This window comes from Chenopodium quinoa, unplaced genomic scaffold (genome assembly GCF_001683475.1).
Source record: "Chenopodium quinoa cultivar QQ74 unplaced genomic scaffold, ASM168347v1, whole genome shotgun sequence".
In the NCBI taxonomy this organism is placed as follows: domain Eukaryota; kingdom Viridiplantae; phylum Streptophyta; class Magnoliopsida; order Caryophyllales; family Amaranthaceae; genus Chenopodium; species Chenopodium quinoa.
The window spans coordinates 4540306-4552259 of NW_018743252.1; the positions used below are offsets into that span (position 1 = coordinate 4540306).

At 34.9% G+C, this 11954-nt stretch overlaps 1 protein-coding gene across 6 annotated transcripts; it reads right to left on the minus strand.

Annotated features, from left to right (window-relative positions):
* Positions 1–923: 923 nt before the first annotated feature.
* Positions 924–6649, minus strand: LOC110735065. Of its 6 annotated transcripts, none has more exons than XM_021915200.1 (6): positions 6280–6639; positions 6046–6112; positions 5600–5787; positions 3838–4290; positions 1607–1674; positions 924–1558 (listed from the first exon to the last, which is right to left on the minus strand). In XM_021915200.1, the coding sequence occupies exons 2-6, from the start codon at positions 6070–6072 to the stop codon at positions 1260–1262; spliced, it is 1035 nt and encodes a 344-aa protein (XP_021770892.1). In that variant the 5' UTR covers positions 6073–6112; positions 6280–6639; the 3' UTR covers positions 924–1259. The 6 variants fall into 6 exon arrangements, 5 of the variants coding, with proteins under 5 accessions (XP_021770892.1, XP_021770889.1, XP_021770888.1 ...); XR_002513978.1 differs by having other exon boundaries at positions 1428–1558; positions 3911–4290; positions 6280–6649; XM_021915197.1 differs by having other exon boundaries at positions 924–1674; positions 5633–5787; positions 6280–6638.
* Between the last annotated feature and the right edge of the window lie 5305 nt (positions 6650–11954).

Below are 11954 nucleotides of genomic sequence, written 5' to 3' on the forward strand. Positions count from 1 at the left end.
CTCTCTCATACTTATAACACAATGGTACTTTTCCACATGAAATTGCCATAGCTTGCAAAATTTATGCTCTTTGTCCTTTCGTTCATTCCCCAAGCTCAATGAAAAATGGGATACAAAGGTAATATTTGATGTTTTATGAAGCATGTTCGAAGGCAAATGTTTGGATTTTAAAACCGACAAGTTCGTTTAAGAAAGTTTACTTATGTTTAATTTGTACTCTTTGTAACAAAGGAGTTAGTACGGCTTTTTTGAGTGGTTAAGCGAACTTTTTTCGTAGCTTCTAATACTTTAATTCGGTTTATTGAGCATATGTCAAAAAAAAAAAAAAGGTTACAAAAGCAATTTCATTTCTAAGCCGTACATTAAAACCATTTTGGTGAGTTTTTTCTAAGCAAATCCAAATCCAACACCTTTTACATACACCTGAGTGTATATAGAGGTAGGCGCATCAAAAAGTGGTTTATTTTGCTCCTTTTAAGATTTTAGTATAAGCAAAAACTAATAAATGAGCAGAAAACATCTATTAATGTACCTGCACCTGAATGTATATAATATATTTTACGGCTAATCTAAACTTTTTTTCAATGCTATATTCTGGGATGCAGTTTCCAACCCAAATCAAGCTGATAATTTCGTCCACTACTCGTGTTATTGTCTTCCCAATATTATGCAATTGCTTTGGGCGTTTAAAGTTTTTCTACGATATCATCCCTCAGCAAAATTTCCAATGAGTGTTAAATTCATTAGAAGCGCCTGCAAAATTTATAGTACTTGGTACTCCAACCAACAGAAATAATCAAGCTGCAACTCTGTTGTCCCAAGCAAAGTAAAACGACGGGAAGTACATAAGTACATAGCCCATATGCACATAAACCGAATTTAACCGCTTGCAACTCACATGACTAACCAAACCAAAAGCAGAAACAAAAAAGAAATAATTAGCCAGGCTTGCTTAATCAGATACTTTATCAGAAGATTTCGAGCTCATCTCAGTACTGATAAAGATGGATGAAGTAACAAAAACAAAATCCTCCTCAATGTGGAGGTACTGAACTCGAATCCAAAAAGACAAAATGGCTAACATTACAGGTGTACACTAAACTTCACCTACAGATAGTGTGCTGTGAAAGAGGAAAGAAGATGAAACAGATAAACAAAATAGGTTCTATTCCTCCACTAGCAGATGCAACTCATTCATGTTTGAATAGCCCGGTCCCTTCAGAACAGAGCACTTTTCTAGTTGACGCAAACAAACAATATTAGATAAGGTTAGCTCTCTTTAGAAACCTTATTGTCCTGCAATAGTGCGGCCATATAGACTCCACGAAATCAAGGTACTTCTCAACAAACCACTCTTGAAACACCTTCCATTTTCTCATAGTAAACTCTTTGTAGTCCAGGTTTTTTATGTTGACAAAAGGTTGCCAAAATCGTGCTCTGATGTCTTCTTTAAGCTTGCCTTCAGCAATGTAACTCGACGATAATGAGAAGTAAGTCGGTAGGTTTTTAATTACCTTGACTGATTGCTTGAAGGAGAAAACATATAGAGCAAAGATCCCCCGTAGCAGCTTCACATACAGAGCGACAATCAGGGGACCTATGATCCACAAGGGGGTTAATTCTCTTGAAACTTGACTGCCATACTTCACATTTACGGCTAGATAGAGAGGAATGCTGCAGAAAATTCACAACCAAAAAGAAATCCCATAAGCATAATATATATAAAAGCCAAGTAAAATTTAAAGAGTACCAACTGCTCTTCTACATATCAATAACAGAAGGAAAGACATCTTTATGATCTGTTGATTTGGTATGAAACTGAGATAGATGAAAATAAAGTATCAAATTTGTCATGTTAGCTTATCTACATCAAAACTCCTAGAAAGTTCATATTGATACAATTTTTCAATTGCATTTATTTAATAAATATAAAATGACTACATAATCATGGTCAAACCAGGAAAATGCCTCCCCTGGATTTTATATTTGCATCAGGTCTTCTAAAATTATTGCTCATATCAGGAATTGCCTCTTACGAGGGAATATTTTGAAGAAATCCAGGATAAGTGACAAACTAGAAGAAGAAGACGATAGTGAAGGTCAGATGACTAACTTTAACACCTACAAGGTCATATATAGTATTAATAACCTCCAGAAATGCCTCCGTTTTTTTATATAGTAAAACCAATTCATTAATAAATAGTCATACGACATCTAGTCATCTACTACAGAGATATAAATTTAACAAATACATAACAACTCGAATCAAATAATGGTTTCCTTCAACATAATAACTTAGTCATCAAATTAGAAACTCATCAGTCATTTGTCACAAAGAAATGAATATTTACAACAACAACAACAACAACAATAACAGGAAATAAAATAAAATAGCAAAAATAAATAAAAATAAAGTTCCAATTATTACAGATAATTACAAAGATTCAATCATGCATATAAAAATATATATTAAAAAAATAACATGAAGAATTGAGCTAAGAATAACACTTTCCAATTCACTCTCAATAAATGGCTAACGGCTAATAGATGTGACAGCAAGAATATCAGTTTAAATAAGTCGACTCACACGTATCAATTTAGAAATTAGAATTATAAGAAAAGCACTCACTATTTTGCAAGTTCTAGTAACTATAGCTTCTATCTAAATGTACTTGTAACATTGTTGACATTAAATTCCAAAAAGAGGGAAAAACTTTAGAGTGTACACTTACGAGCACAGCAAGAAAGTAAATCTTACTCTCCCCTCCACCCCCCCTCCCCCCCCCCCCCCGGGATCTGAAATAATAAAGAAATAAACTCTAATCTGAATCCTAGGTGTGGTCTCATCTAAGTTCTAATGTACCTCAATTTGATTATTTCTAGTCTGATTTTGTCGATTGACAATATTTGTACACTAATACTTTCTCCGTCTCTTAATAGTTACATCATTTTGACTTTTTACACTATTCTTATACTAGGTTTGACCAAGTTTTATTACTAATACACAAAAATGAATTTCATTATTTTAATTGTTGTTGAGCTAATCCCAAAAAATATTTTTTTCACAAAAAATTATAGCAAAGTAGTGTGAATTAATATAAAAAAAGAAGAAAAAAAATACCTAAAGTGCGGTCTTATTAGATTCAACTTATTTTGTATTTTGATTATCACGGAACTAAAGATACTTAATACTTTGTAATACGCAGAAGAAAACAAGAGCATAGCTTAAAGGTACAATTTAGACATACTTTTGTCCCCAATTTCGCCTTTTTAGTCCAACAAACACAACATATTATGCATATCTTCACTCCTTCCCTAATAGTATCATTACATTTTCATACAAATTTGGGTGCAAGCCACAAAGGTCTGCTGCTACATCTTCATTGATAAACTAACAAACAATGATGTAGCATAATGACCCACAATGGGTGGTGATTTTAAAAGCCAAAGTGCATAACAAGCATTCGCTGAATCACTTCCACAATACTGTAATTGTCTACCACTAAAAAGTTAAGTTTGTTGAGGAAACTGGAGCAACCAATTTGGCAATAATGCTCATCAACTCCATAATTCTGATGAATACCGCTAAAGAATGTTTACAAAAACCAACTAGATCAGTGTGATTTCCCCAAAAGCAAAGCAAAAACAAACAACCTCCTAATACCAAGTTGTTGACATATAACATACACTACAGAGCACATCTAATTGACTTTTTGCACATAATAAGTGAAAAGATTTTGCCAGATAGAAAGGCTTTAAGCAAAAATGGCAAGCCAATTAAAAGACTAGGGAATTTGATAGACAACTGAAAGCTTCAAGCATAAGCTATATACTTACAATATTAGTAAGGGAACCATTATTGTTGCATCCAGTCCCAGAAAGTAGCACAAAACCACCTTTAGAGTCTCACCTCTTTCCTTAGACTTGGTTGCTGTTTGCTCAGTCAAATGGTCCATTTGAGGTGGCTTTTCCAGGATACCATCTCCAGTTTCAACAGTTGCTCCTGTTCGCAGAAGATTCAACCATTTCAAGAATAATCCATGTATAGTCTGAGATTGAGATATTGTCTTGTCTGACTCGGACGTACAAGATACTGGCATGTCCTGTGCTGCGGGAGACACTTGTAAATTTTCCTCCTTTTCGTGCGGGAGGAAAGAAATTTTGACTGAGCTATTGGGTGATATTGGTTTAATTGACGCATCTCTGGCTTTATCATTTTGAAAGTTTGCTTTGAAGGATGAAATATGAAACGATTTCCCTTTAGCTTCATGTACAAATCTGGGTACTGGCCTGCAGCAGCAAACTTATCATAAACATAGGGGACCATGAGAAGAAATCGACTTTGAAAGCAGACCTACACAAGACGCATGAAATGTAACTATAACTGAGCACTAAAAAGACGTCAAACTGATAAAAAAAAGTACTATGGAGCAGAAAGAAGTATCAAGTATTGGCAAAGATTTGCCTCCGACTTCAATAACTAATGTAAGGCCAATGAGATTGAAGTGAAAAGGCAAAAGGAAGACTATTTTCAACTTAAGCATCAAGCTTGAAACATTTTCATAATACAGAATAAAATTAAAAAGAGTACTAATGATGTAAATGGGTTTAGTTGAGCTAACATTTCAAGTTGATGTTTTGAACTCCGCTCACGCTCAAGCTTTTGGCGAACATGACCCAAAACTTGTTCATGAACTAAAATGATTCAAGGCTTTCAACCTCATTCACATACATAACAAAATCCATGAACATCTTAATCAATTGAGGAAAATATTGGTTTGCAGAGGCTAAATCAGGGCGATACATAAACATTTACAGTGTTTAACATATGGGATCAACCAATTGGAAATGAGTTCTAAAATATGACTCAAGTTCATATAAATTTAGCACATGAGTTATTCAGGAGTACATTAACACATTTACCAAAGCTATAAATTTCATGTGCCAATTATAACCGATATGCTTTATTCTTTGAAGCCTAGAAGGGAAAAAACCAACAGCACATCCATATTATAAGAATGGTACACTAAAAGTTTGAAAAAATTAAGCCTGCATATCCTGGCTTGGGATTATCGCACTATAGCCCAAAAGCAAAAAATTCAATACATTAAATTAAACACCAAATCTGAGAGAGTGAGGGACAACTCAAGTGGTTAGAGCTTTATTCCCGATTCCAGGATAGATCGATTTTCACCCCCGCCCTTGTGGCTCTCTAAACACCAAAAAAAAAAAAAAAAAAAAAAAAAAAAAATTAAATTAAATTAAATTAAACACCAAATCTGAGTAGCCTCGTAGATTATTATGCAATTCCTTATTAAAACAGAAAATAGCAAGTGTTCTAGCCTCTAGGTTTCGTTCACTATAAGTACAAACTACTCTGGGTAACATTTTAAAAGTTAAAAACTATAGCGGCAGATATTTAGCCCCTTCATTCACCATTATTTCCTTGAAAATTCACAAAGTCCTCTATGGATTCTACGGAGTATTCTCGTGTATCAATATCACAAACAAGTAAAAGTTATAATAGAACAATAAATAACAACGAGGTCATTGCAACTTAAATGAATCAATAAAATCAACACAATAGCATGATAATGACCTCAAAGGAAAAGTTGGCTTCAGTGAGATACACCTATCGGTTCGTGAAATCATTTGAAACCGGACTATATTTTGCCTTAATCTTATTCCTTTGTTCCATGATGAATTTCTTAGCGGAACCGCAACTGCAGCGCCAGGCCCGTCCCTGAGGGGGGGCCGCCCTAAAATTTCCATTTTTATAGTTCCTCCCTAACAATAAACAAAACCCTGCAACACATTAGCAACAAAATATGACTTAATCATCATCCAGTATATACATATATGTATATATAATTATAAGCAATAGTTCAATAATCCCAACCCTAAACTAAATTGATTACACTGACAATTAATTAAATCAACAAAACCCCAGATTATCTTATAAATTCAATTTCAACAACATATAACTTATTTATCTTTAAACATTAAGAAAACAAATTTGAGTTCTGGTAAATTATTAAGTGTTACCTGTATATGATGGGTTGCCAATACCATTTCATCTACGTTAAACAGCAAATCATTTACCCAATTTCACCTGTTGATAATAATAATTAAACACCAAACAAAAAGTGGAAAACATAATCTTACAAAAACATGAAAGGATACAAAAACTTCGATTAATTGATGTTTCGATAAAAAATCACGAACTAATTTAAAATTTTAAAAACAAAATTGAATGTAGTTCATGACTGAAAAGGGTACCTGGAGTTGTCGTCGGTCAGGCCGGAGAGGAAGGAGACGATTGGGTTTAGGTAAGCAAGAACAAGAAAGTTCGGTGCTGAGGATTTGGATTAGAAACTTTGGAGGTGGATGGATAATAGCATTTCCTTAACGTTTATATCTCTTTTTTTATTTTTATTTTTTTATTTTTTAACAAGAACTTCTTAAATTATTTTACTACCCATTAATTAAAATTTACTAGATGTAAGTTCGTGCATGGCACGAATATTTTATATTTATTTTGATCTATGATTCCCTATAATATTTTTATTTTATTTTGATTTCTTTTAGATAAATTGAAGAAATAATAATTCTTTTTACAAAGTCTACTGACAACCCCTACAACACTAACGAAAAAATCACATGTCTCTATTAATAATAATTAAACTAATTTAGTTCCCGTTCCATGCACCGGTAATTTTCAATAATTATTATTAAATTGTTATTATAAATTAATTTTCTATAAATAAAAGAATATCAAAAAAAAATTGTCAAATTTTGATCTAAATACGGAGTACGAATGATACAATAGATATAAAATGATGTGTTGTTATAAAGATATAATAATTGTAAAATATTATTTAGAGATTGACATGGAAAATAAAATTTATTGATTTGTGTAAGAAAAAATGTTTATTTATTTATTATTTTTTTTTCTTGATGCAAAGCCAAAAGGCTAGAATTTATGAAAAGCAGAAATCAGAAGCTAAAACATCATCAAGAACTATCGGGTAGCTCTCCACCCAAACTCTAGTAGAGTAGTCTAGGGGGTGTAGATGCACAATAGGATGAGCTGCCCTATTAGTCTCACGAAAGATATGCGAAAATAAACACTTTCAAAGCAAAAATGTTTAGTTAATAGGAAGATTAGTAAAATTAGTTTGGACAATTTTTTTCTATAAGAAGCATTGGATGTTAAATTTAGTATCAATATTTGAAAGATTGCAATAAAGAATAATATAGATTTTCATGAGATTTTTTGGGCCTATGTAATATATAATATTATATTCTAACTAACTTTTATATAAAGGAATTGATCTTATAATTAAAATAAAATACTTACTGTTTCGGGTGTAAATAATGGGTCCTTCGTTTGGACCTTTTTTGTGGGCTAATGAAGACTAGACTAGACTCGGCCCAAGTGATGACTGAAACAAGGGTTTCCAGCTCAGCTGTAACACCCCAATAATTCTCCCTTTGACCAGAGAATTATTGACGTGTCACCGCCACGTATTCAAATGTTAAGGCTTGTATCAGAATTTGCAGCGGAAAACCAAATCGTTTCAAACAAACTTCAAACCAACAAAACCAAATAATTTTTATAAGTTGGAACCACTCAAGGTCCTTATTCAAAACCCAAACACTATTTGATTAATCCAAATTCAAACCAAAGAAAGTTTAGTAAAGTATTGTTTGCTTAAGAAAAATAAACTATTGCAAAGGTGTGTCAACACTCCACTCAATCCCGTTATATCAACGATGTCTTCAACCATGCAATACATGTGAAAAGTCTGTTCCCCGATATTACAAGTGTAAAAATTGGATCGTCACAGGGTCATTGAAAGACGAAGGCCATGACCAAAGAAGTACACACACAAAGCATGTAATCAGCAAAGCTGAGTACATACAAACTACGGAAATAAAGAAACACAAAGATCCTAGCATGCTACTAATCACAAATATATCCAACTTATATCTTATTCAACTAGTAGGCATAAACTTCCAATATTAACGCAAGACTCATATGTTTCAACTCGACTCTTGATTCGTTTAATTAGTAAATTCCTTGGATTAAGCAATAGACAAGGTTGTCTCCCCCATGTTCCTATTAATGAACATCAGAAAATAATAAATAAAATCCCATGCTTCCTTGTCAGAAAACATCAAAACAATAATAATAATAATAATCCAGATGGTAAACGGGCGCGACACCGTCACCATAGTTAGATGAGATCTTAACTAACCCCAATTTAGTTTAAAAACCTTGTAAATTAAAGAGACTCGTAGATCACACGACCTCTAGAAAAGGCCAGGGATAATACCCCGTGAAAACTCCTTCTTCTCCCTCAAAGCCCCTTATCCATCTCTAGCAGCTTGCATTCCCCCACATTAGCTACATTAAGAAGGAACGCGACCCCCCAACCCCACGGGGGAGAAGTTTACAAAGGATTTATTTAGTAGACTTCATTTCAAAATTCATCTCGTTATAGAAGATCTCCCATACCGAACATGCATGCAACTGCTTGTCGCATACTCCTGCTACTCCGACCTACGCTTCTCACATCGCGTCCTTGGTCCTTAAACGGCGGTATATATTTTCTTTTTCCAGGTTCTATGAGCCGCATTTCACCGCTCCACCGGAAATTCCCTCTGCCCCTACCGTACTCCAGCTTGGTAGTTTCCACCGCTTGTCCAGGGTTGAGCCCTAGGAAAAAAATAGAAGATTTAGTTAAGATTAGAAACCTTGGACTTTCCCCATCTAGGGTACCGCACTCCACTGATTCGCCTAGCAGCACGACGCCAAAGCGGGTCTAGATTCAGGAGTTCTCGCTATAGTCGAGCAGGAAGGAAAGATCATTTCTACCAACATCCCGACTATTCACGCATGAAGATCGTCGTATGTATGCTCGACTTCGGTTGCCAGTTCGGTTGGTGGTTTTGTTAGGGTCGGGGTCCGGAGAAGAAAAAGGAGGCTGGAATGCCAACAAGTGTCTATTATTGAATTCATCCGACCCGATAGTGCCCATTTTGGGAACGTACAGTGCCAAAGTCACTGAATGGGTAAGTCTCCAATCCCTAAAACGGTCTATGTAATTTATCTGCGGAGTTGCGAGGTTCAAACGAGGAAAGGATTACGGTGGATACCTAGGCACCCAGATATGAGGAAGGGCTTATTAATCGACGAAATGCTTCGGGGAGTTGAAAATAAGCGGAGATCCGGAGATTCCCGAATAGGTTATCCTTTCGAACTTCTGCTGAATCCATGGGTCGGCACCCGCCTTAGAAAGAAAGAGGCTAAAGTTACTTTCCTGAGAAAGACCTCTTGATCTTAGACTTTGCACTGCAAGGTAGTGTACTTACTAACTCTTCGTTTTATTTATTTGAAACCAAACTTTGATAGGATTCTAATGACTTTATTTTGAACAACCTAACTGGCGCTGACCTCGTGCTAGCCTAGGTCTTGTTTATAGGATCCAATAGTTTTCTAACTCGAGGACTGACTACCTGTCGCTGGGAGATGCCTTCATTTTAGGCGACATTCCACGCACAACTCGCATTGAAGACTGCCCACACGAGAAAGGAGCGACTCTCCAGGCTCGAACTGGCAGAAAAAGAATCTTTCCTATCTTCTAGGTTAACGTTTAACCGTTTTTTATTTGCCCTTTTTTTATAAAATCTACAAATTCTATAAGTCAAGAAAACTTTTCATTTTTTTTTTCAAAAATAAGAGGTTGATGGGGAAATCTCCATCCCTTGTTGGGGGGTGGGGGGGGGGGGCGGTCCCCTGTAATGCCGCTATCATGCGCGAAGTGAAGCTTGATAGGAGCCCGAGCTAAGAGAATAGAGCAAACTCGACGTCACATAACCAAGAATAGATCGTTCAAGGGAGCAACTCGAGATAGATGGTTAGGCGCGTCAAAGCAGGTAAAGAAAACTCGTGAAACTTCTCCCCTCCTATCCAACTTTCGGGGATTAAAATAAGATGTTTCAAGCGTGGGTGAGGTGGGTTTAGCGCCCATCTCCTCGGGCAGAGGGAGGTGCGAAGGCCCTGGATCCCCACCCGCGCAAAAAGAAGTTGGAGTGCAATACCCTATATGGTGAAAGTCCAGTAGCCGAAAGCATCACTAGCTTACGCTCTGACTCGAGTAGCATGGGGCACGTGGAATCCTGTGTGAATCAGCAAGGACCAGGAAGGGGGCACAACCTTGACTGCGTGCCTGTTGAAGAATGAGACCCTAAACCATGATTGTCAATACTCTAGACGTGCACAATGCCACAATCTAGAGTTTTATTGCTTATCCATCTTTCACTTTACGTGATTTACAAGTTTAATTAATTCCAATTCATCAAACAACACCACAACATCACAATACACAACAATTTACAATCAATCCACTTTTATCTTAGTTATTCAAGAGTGATCACCAACCATTTATTTAACCCAATAATTCTTTATTTAGAAGAACAACCACCAGTTGAACAAAGTCAACGAACTAACCTCGTCATATATGACTTTAACCAATCCCTTTACTCAATCATACTTCAAGTCATGAAAGAGTAATAATAAAATTACCTCGTGGAATAATTAAAAATTAATTCCACCTAAATCATCAATTCCAACTCCTTTAATCAATCATGCAATGCTTGATTATTTAGAGAACCGACAACATCTCCATATATTAAGACATGCTTCTCAAACACAAGCATATAAATTATTCAATTCATAACCAAACAATCCACAATCAAGTAGTCCCCTATACATGATATTAGATTCTTACAACTCCTTAAACGTGCTCCTAGAGATCAAGGATTTCCGTAACTTGTACGTACCTTGAGTAAACGGAGCGAGTGGCCACTTTATCCCTTAAAATTCACCTTCTACGAAATCTCCTCCTAAGCCAAGTAACCAAAAATTTAATCAATATACAAGCCACAAAATTACAGCAATACTAGAGGCCTTTGAAAGCTTTGAAAAATCATTAAAACAACAATTTTAAGCCTTCCAAACACATGAGCTAATAGTTTAAAAGTAGAACTATGAGTTTAGATCGAAAATTCACCAAAATACACCTCTGAATATAGAATTCCAGCATGTTTAACTTACTTAAACAAGCTGAAATTTTACTTTAGCAACATAATTTGAAATTAATGAAACCCATACTTGTAATATAGTTTTGTAAGCTTATTAAAACATGTAGAAACACTTTGGACCCTTATCTTGGACCTTATAACAAGAAAAATCAGATTATATAAAATCTGGAAATTAGTGTATATAAAACATGAGTTTTGAACTTTGATAATGTAGAAATATAGTATAATAGTTGTAGTAGTATTCTACACATGAAAATCTTAAAATCCTTCAAACAATGAACATAAAACCCAAATTTTGCAAAGTATATAATCTGAAAATTTATATGAAATATAAAATTGCAAGCTTTACCATCATGAAATCGTAGAATTATTGGTTAGCTTAGTAAACATGTTTAAACCCTTTAAATCATGAAAAATCAACACATAAACCCTGATAGAGAATATTATTGAGATATTCTCCTCATAGGTTTAGGATATATTTAATGTAAATATTATCATATCTTGACAAGTTTCCTAACATAGTTAGGACTGTCGTACATATTGTAATCCCTATAAATATTGATCAATGGAATTCTCTCCGATTACAGAGTTTCACAACCGAACATGGTATCATAGCCTAGCTTTTTTTAGGGTTCCACAATTTTCCTAAAAAGATATGACCTTTTCCTCTCTTCCGCTTTTCTTGTCTTCTACTCTTACGTGGTAATTGCATGCACTACCACAACATCCTACAAACATCAATTTCTGGTGATTTGTTCTAGCTTTGCCACATGATAATTCTTTTTCTAATTTCTTTGGTGGAGCCTACATACTTCATAAATTGGTTTTTACTTGTTTAATTAACA

What these genes read in the sequence shown, in the direction of transcription:
- LOC110735065 (XM_021915196.1), bottom strand. Translation starts at nt 6,072, where the DNA reads ATGGTATTGGCAACCCATCATATACAG. An exon ending in AAGCCAACTTTTCCTTTGAG is followed by an intron (nt 4,291 to 5,599) that starts GTCATTATCATG and finishes TTGCTGCTGCAG; the next exon opens with GCCAGTACCCAGATTTGTAC. An exon ending in ATGGTTCCCTTACTAATATT is followed by an intron (nt 1,675 to 3,837) that starts GTAAGTATATAG and finishes AATTTTCTGCAG; the next exon opens with CATTCCTCTCTATCTAGCCG.